Source organism: Purpureocillium lilacinum (assembly GCF_023168085.1).
Source record: "Purpureocillium lilacinum CBS 284.36 DNA, scaffold_8, whole genome shotgun sequence".
Taxonomy (NCBI): domain Eukaryota; kingdom Fungi; phylum Ascomycota; class Sordariomycetes; order Hypocreales; family Ophiocordycipitaceae; genus Purpureocillium; species Purpureocillium lilacinum.
This window is the reverse complement of record NW_027072118.1, coordinates 2,623,545-2,640,545: the sequence shown is the minus strand read 5'-3', so window position 1 is coordinate 2,640,545 and position 17,001 is coordinate 2,623,545. Positions and strand designations below refer to the sequence as shown.

Below are 17,001 nucleotides of genomic sequence, written 5' to 3'. Positions count from 1 at the left end.
CTCGTGAGGAGCTAGGGTGCTATGCAGGTGCTCGCGACCAACCGCAATGTCGGCCTTGTCTATCTCAGAGACATGCCCCTCATCAGAGACAATCCCAACTTCGTGGTTGCCCATTGGAACACCGCTTCAAAAGGATTGAGAACTAGGTGTGAACAGTGCTGCAGCAAGTAAGATCTGCATGGACTCAGGTAGAGCAGCTCCCGCGGGAAACAGCCACTTATACCTGAGTCGCGGAACGATCACGGACAGACATGATCAAGGAGGTTTGCGCGGCAGTGCCGTTCAGAGTCCCTGCACCCGGCTAAACTAGCGCTGAGTTATTGCGCCAGCTAGTGTTGGAGAGCACGCAAAACCCGGGGTAGCTTCTTGCCATTGGCCTCTGGTGGCTTCAGACGATTGCGGGGTCTCCGACAATTTCTCCGAGGTCCTCAAGTCGCCAATGTCACCATCGGCGGGCCTGATGTCGTCAGGTCTTTAAATGGCCCTAGTTCTGCCTCTCGACTATCGTCCTCTTCAATTAGAATACAACTCAAAGCCGGGCACTCTGCACGTTGTCACTTTGTCTGTTCGCCGACACACTTATACAATGCCTTCCATCGCACCCCTCCCAAACGCCAGCGGCCTAATTGGGGGCCATGCAGACTCCCTGCCCGAGATCCAGGCACCCCTGACTTACACAGGGGGGCTTGATCAATTCGAGCAAGCAGATGTCACCCCTGCAATTGGGCGCGAGATGACCGGGCTGCAAATCCGGGACCTGCTCAAAGCTGAAGACTCTCTTATTCGCGACGTGGCGGTCACCATTTCTCAGCGTGGCGTGCTCTTCTTGAAGAACCAAGATGTCACGCCCTCAGAAATGAAGGATTTTATGCTGCGGATTACGGCACTGTCGGGGTGCCCGTCCTCATCGGGACTCCACGTGCATCCCTTGACAGAGGAGGGCAGCGAGCTTGGAGACCAAATCAGCGTCATTTCAAGTGAGAAGCAAAAGAAGGGCGGTGGTCTTACTCATCAGTTGAGTGATGTATCGCGGTTTGCAAGCGCAGGCTGGCACAGTGACATGTATGTGCCCGACGCCATCTCGCATCTATCAACTGAACGCTGACTGCATCAAGAACATTTGAAAAGGTCCCGTCAGACTACGCTATGCTGAAGATCCATACCCTTCCAAAATCGGGAGGTGACACGGTAAGCTTGTCTCAGACAATCGGCATGGTTCCAGGCTGATGCACGACAGCTTTGGGCATCGGGTTATGAAGTCTACGACCGCCTCTCTGCTCCGATGAAGATCTTCCTGGAGGGTCTGACGGCAACACACGATGCATCATTCTTCCATGATGAAGCGGCACGCCTCGGAAACCCGCTCCGTCAAGGCGAGCGCGGTTCGCCCCTCAACAAGGGCGGCAACCTCACGGCAGTGCACCCCGTGGTCCGGACCAACCCTGTCACCGGCTGGAAGTCGGTCTACGTCAACAAGGGCTTCACCAAGCGCATCAACGGCGTGACCAAGGACGAGAGCGACGTGCTGCTCCAGTACCTCTTCAACCTCGTAACGCAGAACCACGACGTGCAGGTGAGATATAGGTGGAGCAAGAACGACGTGGCGATATGGGACAATAGATCCACGTTTCACTGTGCAACGTACGACTACGAAGCCGCCCGGGCCGGCGATAGAGTCTGCAGCTTGGGAGAGGCCCCGTATCTAGACCCGTCCAGCACTGGGCGTCGGGAGGCTTTGGGAGTGTAGTTGCCGCAAAGCGGATTGGCAATGAAGTCACCCACAACAGCTTCGCCATTTTGATTTCACGTTACGTAGCCGTAGTAGCAATCACATCACTGCAATATTTGATAAATCAAAGTCAGGTCAGATTGTGCATGCACTTGATTCTCAACCCCACTGCTGTCAGCACTTGGCCTCCGGTCGTTCTGCGATACCCCATGCCCACACCCAATACGGTCGATGGTGTGCTGAGGAGCTCCCGATCTAGGCCATGCACCAATTCATGTTAGTGCAGTCCAGTGGGGCGGAGCTCCAGCACTGCTTAAATGCTGATTTACCCGGCTCGTCACGCACTTCTCGACTCATTCGTCATTCTTCACAAGCCTCATTCAGTGCTCCAGTGCAAGCCATGACTTGCGTCTGGCTGGTCTCCCCATGCCTGGCAAGCGGTCGCCGCGAGAGAGGCTGGCGCGAAGGGCATGCGACCCTTGCAGAGTGAGAAAGATTCGCTGTACGGAGATTCCCCCTTGCACAAGATGCGTCGCGTCGGGCATCGAGTGCACGTTCAAGACGGTCCAAAGCAGGAGGGGTCCAAAAGGCCTCCGCGAAGACACCGTCAAGAAGATTGAACAAAGACGGCAATCCTCGGAACTCGACGGGTCAAAGACAGAAGACGAGGACATTTCCCAATTGCTGGAGATTCTGGATGTATACGCGTCACGCCTCTACCCTATCTGGCCCATCGTCAACGCTGCGGAGCTGAAAGAAGCGCTCCTAGCCAGCCCGGGAAACTCTAGCAACCTGCGCCTGGCAAACGCCGTTGCGCTCTCGACGGTTGCGCAGCTCAAGCTCACGACTGCTTGGAAGGGGTCGGCCGCGGCCTGCACAGACACCGTGGACAGCGACGACGACGCGCTGGACCGGCTCCGCGTCTCATTCTTCTTGCACATCTACAACGAGAACCTAGAAGGCGGGGGCAACAAGTCGCTCCTCTACCTGCGCGAAGCGATTACGCTGGCTCAAATCGCACGACTGGAGCACGAGTCCACCTATGCGTCTTTGCCCGAACGAGATCAGCAACTGTCCCGCCGGGTGCTCTGGTTACTCTTCGTTACGGAAAGGTCTGCTTCCACCTTCACCTTGACAATTCAAGAGACTGACAAGAACAGAGGCGTGGCGTTGTTGCACAGGCTCCCGGCAGTGCTGAAGCCGAACATCCTGCTACCGTGGTACGGCGTCGCAGACGACATTGCACACATCCTACCCGAGTTCCTCAAGCTGGTGAATCTCTTTTGGGTGTTTGACCAGTCCGGCATATTTGAATGGCTGCGAAGCGCAGAGTCGGGCTCAGGGGCGTCGATTTCGCAGAGCTGTATAACCATGTTGCAGCAGACATTGGAGGACTCGACCAAGGGCGATTACTGGGGCGGCAACGACATTCAGCGCGCCGACATGTTGGTGACGCGCCAGTGGATGCGCGCCGTGCTCTGGCGTGCCGCCTTGCGCTTTGGCATCTTGATTCCGATAAATCCTCTCGATATCGCGCAAGAGTTTCTCACTCTTATCGCAAGCATTCCTCCGGCGGCTTTGGAGTCTCACGGGCCAACAGTGGTTAGTCCCGAGCATGATATCTGGCGTGATGTGGCAAGTGGCTGATCAGACACAGGAGTTCAAGACGTTTGAAATAGCCACGGCCGTCATCGACGCCATGGCGAGCGACTTTCGCGGCATCTCGGACGACCAGCCGAAACGGGTGCTCCACGGGCTGCGCAACATTCTCATGTCGTCTCGCGGCGGCAACGAGAAGCTGCTGTCGCTGCTCAACGTCCGTATGAGTGCCGTCACCACGACCAGTCTCCTCCCGCAGCCGTACAACATGGAGCGGTTTGTGGAGGATGTGCTGCTGAGCATGGGCGAGGATGGCAACTGGCGGTCCGAGGACTTTTTCCCCCAGCTGCATCTGATGGGCTCGCAACCGGCCGATCCGCCGGCCGAGTCTCTGGACGTGCCGAGCTTTGTGCGCTCGCCGTCGCCGCTGACGAGGTTGCTTCTCGAGGGCAGAGGCCAGCCTGGTGGCTCGTCGAGTCGTGGGATTGAAGTCGACGGGGCATTGACTTAGCAACGTGAGAGGATCAGCATTTTTGTTAACTCATTCTCCCGCTTGTAGTTGCCGACACCTCCTACTCGTGCTCGCAGATGACCAAGGTTCCAAGCCTTGGTGCTGCTCAGAATTCCTGACATGTCTGTTCCAACTCGCACTAGCCACATGCGAGGCCATGCAGACCCCTTGCCGATTAGGCAATGGCCGACGACCACAATCTCGCATCGCCGACTTGCCCATCCATGTCTGTTCTCGCATCCGCCCCACCGATGGTGCCATATCCCCAACATCAGTGAGGCCCTACCCCTCGCCGGCGTAGTCCCATCATCGGCAGTGCCTCTCTCGTCGAGTCCCGGTCGCAGATCGGAAGCCTTCCAATGCCGCGCAAGGGTATAGTCAAGGTCCGCACCGGCTGCATAACATGCAAGTACGACGCCTTCCGCAGGAGGTGTAGCTGAAGAGCATTTACACTGACTTGTTCAGATCTCGGAGAGTCAAGTGCGATGAAGGGCGGCCGACGTGCTTTGTCTGCCAAAAGGCCGGCAAGCTGTGTCGAGGCTACGCACCACCGCCCGTCGGCTACTACTCATGGCAAGACTTGCTCCTCCTCAGCAAGCCCGTCCAGCCCGGGCCGTCCCACATCCCCGGCGCCTCTGTCCTTGAGCTGCGAAACATTGCCTTCTTCCAGCGGGTCGTGGCGCCGTCGGTCTGCGGGCCGGTGCCGCACTCGCTTTGGACGATGGTGGTTAATCAGATGGTGCACGCCGAGCCGGCGGCCAGACACGCCGTCATCGCCATAGGCTCGCTGCACGAGAACTCAGCGCATGTCCTGGGCAGCGATCCGATGGCGTCCGGGCCTCTGGACGCAGACCGGCACGCCATCACGCATTACAACAATGCGATACGATGTCTTACCGCGCCAGGGCTGCGCTTCTCCAACGACACGATTCTGCTCATTTGCGTCTTGTTTATTGCCATAGAGTTTCTTCGCGGCAACGTTGAAGCGGCATCAACACACATCAGAAACGGCATATCGCTGCTGAATTCGGTGGGCAGCGCCAACGAAGACCTAGTCTTTGCCCTGCTGCACCTCGCCATATTCCCGTACTACTTCGCAATGGGCCCAGCCAGCAGTCTAGAGGTTCCGCTGTATTTAGACCGGTCGCGGTTCCCACGGATATTCCCCAGCTCATGCCATGCGCAGGCCTGGCTCGACCTGCTCGCCTTGCGCACCGTGCGACTCGTCCGCCAAGCGAAAGAGCGCCGCGCCGGGGTCACAGCAGCGGTGCTGCTCGAGGAGATTACGGAGGCGGCGCAGGTCCTGGACGGGGATCTGGACGCGTGGTGGTCAACATTTTGCACCTCGCGCGCTGAAATGCAGGGCGACCTCGAAGTCATGGCCCGCCTGCTCGAAGCGAGATTCCTCCATGCAAAGATGAGAGTCGGCACGAACCTAGACCAAGACGAGCACATATGGGCGATCCAGGAGTCCAAGTTTCGCCGCTTCGTGACGGTCTGCCAGGAGGTGCGAAACGCATGGCTGTCTGACAGCGGCAAAAGCAGGACGTTTGCGTTTGGCATGGGCTTCTGTCCGCTGCTCTTTCGGACCGTGCACAAATGCCGAGTGCCGGAGCTGCGGCTCGCCGCGCTGTCGCTCATGGACGAGCTCTGCTGGGCGCGCGAGACGGTCTGGGATCGGACGATGCTGCGGGCACTGGGCAAAAAGATAATTGAGGTCGAGCACGGCGTAGAGCTGACGCCGGAGACGATGAAGGCGTGGCGGGAAGTAGACGTGAAAGAGCTTGCCGTGCCAGCCGACGCGCACCTGATCCGGGATTTTGTTTTGCACCCTGGGCCGGACATGACGATGAACGCTGATGGCTCAAAGACGTGGAAGAGACGGGTGACGCTGATTCTGACGGGTCCGGGGGGTAGCTCAGAGGGGCGTTTGGAGGAGTGTTTTGAGATACGATGACTCGGCAGGCGAGAGTTGCCGTCTCTGAGCCCTTCCATGTACATTTACAACCATTCGTAGCGGGGTAGCCAATGCATTTGCCATTAACTACGTAGAACGACCTCGCGATGTTGGTGGCACCAGGGTCGCTGCTAACCATAGTACCACCAGACATGGTGATGCAACCAAACACATTTGTCCCTATGTGACTCGCACAGCTCCGTGGCAGACCGAGTCTTCCACTTGACACCACAACCAGGCTCACGTCATTTTCAATGGACTTCAAAGACAAAGAGTATGCATTATAGCTCAATCTATATCACACTCAACCCGATGGGCCAATCCGTATTTGCTGGCGTGCCCGACCGAAAGGGAAATAAATGACACCGGCGCAATTCAGACCAGAAAGCAGCAACATTCCATTTATACCCGTCTAATTTATTGACACGCTGCAAGGGCAACAAGGAACAGGAAGCACCGACGCGGCGCGGCACGCTTGGCTTGCTTAGAACAAGGCAAGGGCGCCGACCATGACGGCAACGCCGGCAAAGGCAACCCCAGAGACCTTCTGGGAGGCCGCACCGCCCGTGGGCGTGGCGCTGGCGCCGGCGGTGGTGCCAGATGCACCGCTCTTGCCGGAGCCGTTGCCGGAGCCATTGGAGCCAGAGCCACCGGAGCCGGAGCCGGATGTGGACGAGGCAGTGGGCATGCCAGTGGCGGTGCCGGAGCCCGTGCCCGTAGCGGTCGCGGTGCCCGAGACGCTCGAGCTCTCGGGCTTGGTGTCAAAGGTGGTGGGGCAGGTCAGGTTGAATCGGGGCTTGGTGGACAGTTTGTCGGTGATGGCAAACTTCATCTCGTTTTCGGGGTTAGAGTCGCGCAGGGTGTACCAGAAGGTGGGCGTCTTGTTGAAGAGCTTGCGGCAGCCGACCTCGTCCCAGTAGTACTTGGCGTTCTCGACGCTGGCGACGGCCTGGTCCCACTTCTTGCCGGTGTAGGGCCAGCCGGTCTCGGTCACCCAGACGGGCTTTCCACCGGCGGCGGCAATGGTAGCCTCGTAGGCCTTGTCGAAGAGGTGTCCGGCGTTCTTGATGTCGTTGCCCTTGTCGTTCTCGTAGTAGGGGTACTCGTCGACGCCGATCCAGTCGACGGCGTCAAGGACGGGCTTGTTGGTGGCGTTGCCCCAGACGTCCCAGGTGTCGACGTGACCGACGGGGACCTTGCCCAGGGGGCTGTCGGCAAAGGCCTTCTTGAAGTCCTTGATGTAGCTGACAATGGTCTCAGGCTGGGAGCCCACGCCGGCCTTGTTCTTGACGCCGGTGGCCGAGTTGCGGTACAGGTCCTCGCTGCCGACGGAGATGCCGATGACGAGGTCCGTGAACTTGCTGCCGTGCTTGGAAACAGCCTTTTTCAGAGCGCTAATCTCCTTGTCGATGTTGTCGGTGCCCGACGTCCAGACACCGAGGAGCATCGACGTCTTGGTGTTGATTGCGGCCTCAAAGGCCTCGATGGGGTCGTCCGTCGAGTAGGCCTGGATGTTGGTGTAGAGGCGGACCGAGTTGAAGGTGCCGGGGGCGCCAACAAGGCCCTGGGCCGTCTTGAACTCGGCCTCAAAGTCCGCCTTGAACTTGGCGCTGCGGTCGGGCAGGGTGGCGCCCGAGTTGAAGCCGAGGTAGTTCTTGCCGTCGGCGGAGACGCCAGCAGCGAGGGCGCCCGCGGCGAGAGCGGAGGTGAAACGCATGATGACGACGACGACGCGTTTCGTGCTGTGGATGCTCGCGGATTCGGTAGGACGGTGCCGTTGAGGCTAAGTGACGGGTGTTTCGAAGCAGGAAACAGATGTAAGTGAGTGAATGAAGGTTTTGGAAGCGGCCAAATGAGCGAATGTGCCGTGAAAAAGAGAGCCTCGAGAAACGCAAAAATGAAAGGTAAAGAGGGAGGCCTCGAGCTGTGAAGTTGTTTGTTTGGACGTCGAGGAGAGCGAGGAGGTCGATCACCGCGCGACTCGGACTCAGGAGAAGGAGGCCATCACGTGATGGCGAACCCAAGGGGGCGCAGCGGGACGCGCCGGCCAATCTAAGTGCCAGAGCGGGAGGCCCACGGTTCATCCCCCCCACTCGGTGGCAGTCCAGCGTGGCACAAGCGGCACAAACCCAGGAATACCCGCCAGTCTGAAGCTTGCCCCTGACGCCAGATGGAATGCCGGACAGCGCAGCAGGCACGGCAAGCGGCCAGGCCCGGTTTTCCACCACGTATTGAGACGACGGTAATTTGCCAGCGCTTCGTACCTGCGTGCTGCGCCGCGGCCAGGCCGGCCAGACTGGCCAGGCCTTGACAGCAATTTACGGCCTGCCACTGCAGAGTCGCATGGCCAGCGCAGGCCTCTAATAATAGCGCCCCTGGCAGATCCGATCCAGGAACCGTGGGCGGGGCCGGGAGCAGCATAGCACACAGCACCTCGGGCAGGGCACTCCTTGTTGTGACGCCCTTGCATTCCTGGGCACGGCACGGTCCTGGTTCGAACAGCACAATGGAAGCAAAGCCCCTCAGAACACGCGACGTGAGGGCATGGTGCAGGCGAGCAGGCGACGGGCCCCCGAAGCGCGTCCAGCTGAGTCCCAACGTCGTCACTGTTTGGCGGCGAGATCGACTCGCAGGCCGGGTCTCACCGGCACTGACTCGGCGTGAAACAGCCATTTCTGCAAGGGAAACACGGGACGCAAAAACTATACTCCGAGAGGCCCATGGTTGGCAGCGGGCCAAGGAGTGCACAGACTGCCCGTTCGTGCAATGCCGAGCCATCTCGCCCAGCTCCAGCCCCTGGACTTGGCGCCCCAGATGCAACACTGAGATGCATCTCTCGGCGCTGCCGCATCAACGCCACGGCGTCCCGCCAAGTCGGATTGTCGCTGGGGATTTTTGAAAAGGACAACAACGCACGAGTGCGGCGTGACGTCGTTCAAAACGACGGAACCGCGGGTTCAGCCTCCCGCGCGCGCGGACCGGGCGCGGCGTTGGCTTTGTTTGCTTTTGCCATGTTGGCACACCGAGTGTTCGTGTCGCCCGGTGGCCGTGGATGCTTCATTGGGCGTCGCCGTCACGGGGTCAGCCGTCCCGCACGCACAACCACCTGCTCGCCGCCACATGCAGTTGGATGCGCAACGCGGCGGATGATGTGCCCAACACTAGTCGTTGGATTTGAGTTCAGCTGGATGGCGTCCCGGTTGACAGGATGCAGCCGCGGTATGCGGTGAGGCAACCGCGGGCGCGCGCGGCGGCTGTCTCACCTCCAGGGTAGGCTGCGGGCGTCGAATCTCGAGAGATGCCGGTCTGCATCATGGTCCACGGAGACGCTGAGATGAGAGCGCAGAAGCTGAAGCGACAGTCCGGAGTGCAGTACAAGTATCGTGAGGATTTTTTCGCGGCCGCAGACCACCCGGTTGTATGTGCCCCGTCGCGGCGAGGTACTTGCGTGGTCGACCGCCCGAAGCAGGGCGGTCCGTCGCTGCTTGGCCTGCATATGGCGTCATCCCCGGGTTGGGATGTCAACATCATAGGGGCCCATGCTCCTCACCCTGCCGCCCGGGGACGCTGAGATTCAGCACAAACAACGGCCTGCGCTATCGAATCACGACAGACAGCCACATCCTTACTGAGCGCCTCGGGGCGTGCTTTCGTCTCTTGCCATCCCTGGTGGTGATGGGTCTGGGCCGTGCTGATCTACCCGTCTTTGAATCTCGCGGGGCGGCCGCCGACCCAGCGGCTCCAGCTTTTGCTCCGTCAGTCTGCATGGACACGGTGGAACGTGTGGACTCGGCACCTGAGAAGCGCTCCGTCGCGGCCGTCTGAATTTTCGCCGTCCTGCTCAACTCGACCGCATGTATCAAACGCGAATGCAGCATCAAAGACGTACGCCCAAGGCACAACCGCGCAACCACCACGTGCGATGCACTGTCGCGGCGGCTGTGGCTGAACCCTGGCACCTTATCCCCCGCGCATCGGGTCTAGGCTGGCTGAGATGGAGGCGGCGAATCTGCGCCCGAGGCGTCGAAGCAACCCACCCATGCCCACAAAGCTCGGGGACACGCACGTCACGCCCCAGTTGGTTGGCTGCTCGGCTCCGCTTATGATTTCAGAGGCTAGCACCCATCTCTAGTCGGGAGCACGCAATTTGGTGGCTCTCTTGACCAAGCGATCGACCCGCCTTTCCCTTCGAGATGCCGTGCTTGCTGTGCGTATGTTGCGTTGGGCGGCGCGGCGCCCCGGGGGGGCGTTGCAACGGGCGGAAAAGGTTCGAATGCGCGCCTCGACGAGGGCTTTCTGCATCTCACATAAGATCTGCCTCGTTCTTCCCCTTTCCCAACTCGCACAGGATGGACCCGACTTCTGCTTAGAGTTGCATCCCGTTCCGCCGCCTCGCTGCATACCTGGAGCCCGCTGATCGCATCGTCTGTGTGCCCGCCTGTCTGACTGTGTATCAGACAGACCTCGCCGAGACGAGACGAGACATTTGCGGACGCCGCCCGGTTGCACTTTTCCTCCCTGACTGTCGCCGAGATGGTCAACGCCACAAAGGACCGGCTGGCCAAGCTGTTTGGCGCCGACAAGTATGACGGCGACGACGACATTCCGTCGATATCCAACGCCGACATCTTTATCGAGCGCGAGCCTACGGTTCAAGAGTTTTTTGCCGAGTTGACGCCCTCGCTGCACGACGTCGGTCGCTACATTTACAATCTGTTTCCCTTTATCCACTGGATCGGCAAGTACAACTTGCAATGGTTTATCGGAGATTTCATTGCCGGTATGTGAAGTCGATGGCGATGTACCTTCCTAGCTGACCCTCCCAGGCACGACTGTTGGTGCCGTCGTCGTGCCCCAGGGCATGGCGTATGCCCAGCTGGCCCAGCTTGACGTCGAGTACGGCCTGTACTCTTCGTTTATGGGCGTCTTGATTTACTGGTTCTTTGCCACTTCCAAAGATATCACCATCGGCGTGAGCATCCCAGCCGTCCTCGGGTGATCGCAGCTAACCCGCGCAGCCCGTCGCCGTCATGTCCCAGGTCACCGGCAACGTCGTCCTCAAGGCCCGCGACACCCTCCCCGAGGTCGAGGGCCACGTCATTGCCTCGGCCCTCGCCATCATCACCGGCGCCATCATTGTCTTTCTCGGCCTCGCCCGGCTCGGCTGGCTCGTCGAGTTTATCCCGCTGCCGGCCATCTGCGCCTTCATGACGGGCTCGGCCATCAACATTCTCTCCGGCCAGGTCTGCAAGCTCATGGGCATCAGCGGCATCAACACCCGCGACGCGCCCTACATGGTCATCATCAACACCCTCAAGGGTTTGCCGAGGACCAAGCTCGACGCCGCCCTCGGCCTGACGGCGCTGTTTATGCTGTACCTCATCCGCGGCACCTGCTCGTACATGGCCAAGCGCCAGCCGCAGCGGGCCAAGATGTATTTCTTCATCTCGACGCTGCGCACCGTCTTTGTCATTCTGCTGTACACGGCCATTAGCGCCGGCATGAACGTGCACCACAAGAACAACCCGTCCATCAGCATCATCAAGAACGTGCCCCGAGGCTTCAAGCACGCCGGGGTGCCCGAGGTCAACATTGAAATCATCAAGGCGTTTGCCTCGGAGCTCCCGGCCGCCGTCATTGTCATGCTCATCGAGCACATTTCCATTTCCAAGTCGTTTGGCCGCATCAACAACTACGTCATCGACCCGTCGCAGGAGCTCGTCGCCATTGGCGTCACCAACCTGCTCGGACCGTTCCTCGGCGCGTACCCGGCCACGGGCTCCTTCTCTCGCACCGCCATCAAGTCCAAGGCCGGCGTGCGGACGCCGTTTGCCGGTGTCATCACCGCCGTTGTCGTTCTCCTGGCCCTCTACGCACTGACGGCCGTCTTTTGGTACATTCCCAACTCGGCTCTCGCCGCCGTCATCATCCACGCCGTGGGCGACGTCATTACGCCGCCGCGCGTCGTCTACCAGTTCTGGCGCGTGTCGCCGCTCGAGGTGCCCATCTTTTTCGCCGGCGTGCTCGTCACCATTTTCAGCACCATCGAGAACGGCATCTACACGACCATTGCCGTGTCGTTTGCCGTCGTCATCTGGCGCATGTTTCTCAGCCGCGGCCGGCTGCTGGGCCTCGCGCGCATCCGCACCGTCAAGGCGACGACCAACGGCAAGCTGGGGCCGGGCGCCAGCGACGAGGCCATTACCGAGGAGTCGGACCTGTCGGTGCGCACCGGGTTCCTGCCGCTCGACCACGAGGACGGCTCCAACCCGCGCGTCGTCGTGCAGAGCCCGTACCCTGGCGTTTTTATTTATCGCTTCGCCGAGGGCTTCAACTACCCCAACTCGTCGCGGTACCTGACGCACCTGACGGACGTTATTTTCCGGGAGACGCGGCGGACGGACCCGGCGACCCTGGGCAAGCTCGGTGTATGTTACTCTGCGTCCATAAAGAATTCCTTGCGTTCATGAAGCTGACTTTTGCAGGACCGGCCCTGGAACTACGTGGGCCCTCGCAACCAAAAGGACCTCGACCTCGACACGCGGCCGACGCTCAAGGCCATCATCCTCGACTTTTCGTCGGTCAACAACATTGACGTGACGGCGGCGCAGGCGCTCATCGACGTGCGCAACCAGCTGGACCGGTACGCGGCGCCCGACACGGTCAACTGGCACTTTGCCAACATTGAGAACCGGTGGACCAAGCGGGCGCTGGCGGCGGCGGGCTTCGGGTTCCGCACGCCCAAGCCGCGGCCGGGCGAGGCCACGGGCCACTGGAAGCGCATCTTTAGCATCGCGGACCTGTACCGCGCCGACACCGAGGAGACGGCCGCCGCGCTCGAGGGCAAGGCGGCGGGCGACGGGGCCGTCGTCTACGACGTCGAGGAGCAGGACCCGGCGTCGGACATTTCGCGCGCGTCGGACAAGGACGTGCCGCGCGACCCGGGCAGCGCGCGGCTGGTGGCCGTGCAGGGCCTCAACAGGCCGTTTTTCCACTTTGACCTCCAGGAGGCGGTCGACGCGGCGCTCTTGCATGTGGGCGAGCGCGAGGACTGATTTAGCGGGTTTTTGTTTCTTTGCTTTGTGCTTTAGTATACCAGAGACGAGTCGAACGGTGAATACAGGATCACGAGAGGCCAGACGGCCAGCCAGTTTTGGCAGCAGTTTGTTTTTGTGTCAAGATGTGATGTTGTAGTGTGCAGATACAGGGGCACTGGGGTGCTCTGACGTGATGGTCGTGTCACGTGCAGACAAGGAGGATCGTTTGCTTTCGATGTGATTGAATTACGTGCAGATCAAGTAGAACCGGGCACAAGTCACTCTGTTGCTCAAATTGGCAGTCGCGGGGTTATTTGTCCGGCATTGACTCGGCAACCGTCTCGTTGCGTATAGGCAAACACTCACTGGTGTTTGTGATGCACGTCCTCGGAAGCACCGCCGTACGTGAACCGGAAAATAAAGTCCACTGTAGACGGTCGCTGGGCTGAGGGGCTGTGGCGTCGCATGCTGACACAAGCGCTTGTAATGAGCGGCGCTGGCTCACTCACGGTGACTGCTTTGCGACTCTTCGGATCGCCCGGGAGCGGCACCGGGCAATTATTAACCACCAACCGGCCATGTGGCACGCGGGCTCCGTCCCATTCCAGGCGGCCGGCGGGGGAAAGAAGAAAAAAGCCAGTCAAACGGCGACTCAATCGCGGCCAACAGGGCATCATCCCGTTTGTAGTCCTGCCCGTACAGGCCGTGGCATGGCTGCCGCGTCTGCCGGCACCAGTGGAGGGAGCAGCTTGCGCGCAGAGTGAAACATTGTGACGCCAATCCTCCGCTGCATCATGATTGATGGTGTCCAAGATACCCTACCCAAGCGCCCCCCCCGAAATCCACCCGCGCGCGCTCCGTGGGTGATGGGAACATTAATCACAGGCCCCCGCCGCCGCCGCCCTCCCCATTGCCCCCGTCGATTGCCACATCGCCGCTGGGCCACACCGGCTATCAACCAAGTTATTGGCCGCGGACGCCCTGTGGCTGCTCAGTGCTCAGCACGAGCCGGGTTTTTTCTTCACAAGGTTGGCTGGACCCCCCCAGCCGCCCGCCGAACCCGCCATCCCGCTTGGCCGCTGGACCCGCCATCCCTGCAACGCACGTCCGCCCGGTTTCCCGCCGGCCCCAACTTACATTACGTCGTGCAGGCCCTTGTGCTTCCCAACTTTTGCAACAACATTCTGCAACGCGTTTCCTTGTGAATAGTTGAAAGGGCCCTTGTTTTTGGCCCGTGTTCGCTCCTGATGGATCCAGGCCGAGATCACGATCCTCAGCGGTCGCACGCGCAGTCGCATAATGGCGGCAACCGGCGGCAACAACACCTCCTCAGCCCGCCCGCGTCCCGCGCAACCTCGGTCGCCGGCCCTTCGACGCCAGGACCCTCGACGCCCCTGGCGGAGGGCTCGGCCGACGATTATTTCGACCGCCTGAGCCAGGCGCCCTCGCACCTCTCGCGACAGTCGGTGCAGTCGCTCAGTCGCTTCCCGAGCCTCACCAGCGCCACGAGCCGCCCGCGCCTCGAGTCCACCACCAGCCGCCCGAGCATTCGGATTCGCCGGCGCAGCTCCGTCGCGTCCAACATCAGCAGCAATGTCCCGCCCGAAGCGCCGGTTGCTGCGCCCGCGCCGACGAGTTCCGAGGGTGGTTACCACGGCGGCCGGCCGCGAAGTATATCGCAGCCCACTTCGGGTGCGCGGGCCGTCGACGCGCCGCCCGCCGCCCGCATTCGACGCATGCCGGCCCAGGCCGCGCTGCCGCGCCTGACGGAGGAGGGATCGCGCCCGACAATGGCCGAGCTTGGAATTCCTGCCTCGCCGTCGCCGTTGTCGCCGTTGTCGCCGACGGCTTCCATGCCCGAGCGCGCACATAGCCTGGAAGAAGCGCCCGAGCCCGCTGCGGTGAGAGGAAACCGCCTGCGAAGGGTCAGCCGGCTCCTCATGCCAGGATTCTCCAGGAGAGAGTCGCAGGCCGGAGAGGTACCCGCTATGACTCAAGCCGAGGACGAGTATCACGATCAACTGGTCGATTATCTCGACACGATCGGTATATTTCCCTTATGTCCCTGCATCATTGTCCAGCACTAACATTATATCAGATCCGGAAGTCCAGATGCTCTCGACACTTACAAATGTCCAAAATTCTCTTTTTGTCCCCGATCTCGGCAGTTGGGTCAATCGCAGACCAACTTATACGCTCTCGCCGCGGGACCTGCAACATATCCGGCCCGCATCTGCCGAAGTCCCGCCACCACCACCACCACCACCACACGAGGAGCCGCAAATACCGGAAGAAGTCCCCGAGGAGCCAATTGAGGAACCCCCGTCTATTCAGCGTTCAGATACCATTACCTCGCGACTGACCGATTCTCACTTTGCCGCGCTGCCACACGGAAGAACCCTGGAGGGTTGGACCGCCGACGAAAAGTGGGAGCTCGACGACCACGTCCGCCATATGTTGCACTCCAGGCGTTCCAGGTGGAAGCGAAGGATGAAGGGCTTCGGTCAGTACGTCCGACGTCCCCTCGGTTTCTTCGTCACCCTCTACGCCACCCTCATCACCCTCTTCGGCCTGGCTTGGGTTCTCTTCCTCATCGGCTGGATCTACGTTGGAGACAACCAAATTTACGTTATCCATGTTGTCGATTCAGTGCTGGTAGCGCTGTTCGGCGTAGTTGGCTATGGAATGGCTCCCTTTCGAGCTGTAGATAGCTACAGGCTCTTCTTTATTGTCCGGTACAGTCGAATGATCGAAAACGCCGACAAGAGATCGCGATCCAAGCCCTCGATATCGACGGGAGCCAGCGGCGATAGGAAAGTGGGTCCCCCGCCTGCTGTGGCCAATGACGATGGGTCTGTGCTCCGGCACGACTACGCCAACGACGCCACACGTCCTGCAGTTGGTTCGGGGCAAGGGGATCTTGACGACGTCGAGGATATTCCCGACACCGCTTCTGATACTTCCCAGATGAGCGGCTACTATGTGTTAACAGCCAAGCAGCGCAAGAGGCTTTCACACCATCAGAAGAAGCTTGCTAGGTCACACAGCTTTTACAAACCCGAGGAAACCTTTACCCATTACTCATTCCCCCTCGGCTATCTCATGGCCGTCGTCATCCTCCTCGACTTTCACTCCATCCTGCAGATTTGCCTTGGATCAACAACGTGGTCGATTAATTACCGTCTAAAGGTTCACGACATCGTAACCAGCTGCATTCTTTCAGTCTCAATATGCTGCAATCTGGTGGCTGGGCTGGTGATCACGATTGGTGGTCGCAAGACGCGGAAGAAGGACATCCACGACTTGATGAGTCGGCAGGAGCTAACGGGAGATGCCATCAAACACCTCGAACACAAGCGGAAGAAGCAGCAGAAAAAGGAGGAGAAGATGAACCGTTCAGGGAGTAATTCGGACCAGGAAGGGCTCAACGGGGCGAGCGGCGAGGCGAGCGGTTCAGACAAGGGCATTCCTGGCCATGAGAAGGAAATGATGGACTACAAAGCATTGGCTGAGCAAAAGTAAAGCATGGCTTATGCTTACTTGGCGCTTTGGCTTTAGTCTTGCATTGTTTTGCGCTCGCATATGTTACACATCCAGGTTGGCCGATATCATCATCTTGTCAATTAAGCGCCTCCTTTATTGCATCAACGCCGAGCTCAACAATTTTTGTCTGGTAGTCTGGGGTCTTTTCGCTGCCTGGCCACCGCCCAGTGAATTCTCCACTGAAATGGTGCGAGATGTTCTTGTTTCGCGATGATCGCTCGGTGAGAGGTATGAGGCCCCCGTGTAGCACCTCGACACGTGACAACCCAGAACGCCCACAAATAACCGCCCCCTTCTCGTAACGCACAAGCCTCGGGACGTCAAGAATAGCGTATGCGCAGTGGTTTTGCACCTAAGGGCGTGTGTAGAGTTTCTGTTAGACAAGCTTGTGTCCATGCAATCTACGACTATCTAGCTGGTATAAATCCCAGCAATGTCCTCGATTCCTGGTCCAGCATGTGAGCGCGGGACTCATCTCCTCGACATAGTGACTTTGTACTCCTCGTACCAACATGAATTTGCCGAAGGACGAGTTCTTGAGACGCCGCGCGACGGTCGGCTGCGGAACCCTAAGGGAACAGAGTTGCCCCTGGTGGGAAGATTTCGGCAAAAGGCCTCACAGTCA

The 17,001-nt window shown here is 59.7% G+C and overlaps 4 protein-coding genes across 4 annotated transcripts; 3 read left to right on the top strand and 1 right to left on the bottom strand.

The window, feature by feature from the left end:
- Positions 1–586: 586 nt before the first annotated feature.
- Positions 587–5,796, top strand: PLICBS_010523 (uncharacterized protein; the record flags this gene model as incomplete). The annotated part of the gene is made up of 7 exons (XM_065601945.1): positions 587–1,062; positions 1,116–1,188; positions 1,238–1,641; positions 2,257–3,331; positions 3,387–3,799; positions 4,141–4,248; positions 4,305–5,796. 7 exons carry the CDS (start codon positions 587–589, stop codon positions 5,794–5,796), a joined length of 4,041 nt encoding a protein of 1,346 aa, XP_065458017.1.
- A 484-nt stretch (positions 5,797–6,280) lies between these two features.
- Positions 6,281–7,513, bottom strand: PLICBS_010522 (uncharacterized protein; the record flags this gene model as incomplete). The annotated part of the gene is made up of 1 exon (XM_018326349.2): positions 6,281–7,513. One exon carries the CDS (start codon positions 7,511–7,513, stop codon positions 6,281–6,283), a length of 1,233 nt encoding a protein of 410 aa, XP_018174668.2.
- Positions 7,514–10,329: 2,816 nt separating this feature from the next.
- On the top strand, positions 10,330–12,851 carry PLICBS_010521 (sulfate permease 2; the record flags this gene model as incomplete). The annotated part of the gene is made up of 4 exons (XM_018326351.2): positions 10,330–10,576; positions 10,623–10,768; positions 10,815–12,224; positions 12,282–12,851. 4 exons carry the CDS (start codon positions 10,330–10,332, stop codon positions 12,849–12,851), a joined length of 2,373 nt encoding a protein of 790 aa, XP_018174670.2.
- Positions 12,852–14,080: 1,229 nt separating this feature from the next.
- Positions 14,081–16,355, top strand: PLICBS_010520 (uncharacterized protein; the record flags this gene model as incomplete). The annotated part of the gene is made up of 2 exons (XM_018326352.1): positions 14,081–14,879; positions 14,932–16,355. 2 exons carry the CDS (start codon positions 14,081–14,083, stop codon positions 16,353–16,355), a joined length of 2,223 nt encoding a protein of 740 aa, XP_018174671.1.
- Between the last annotated feature and the right edge of the window lie 646 nt (positions 16,356–17,001).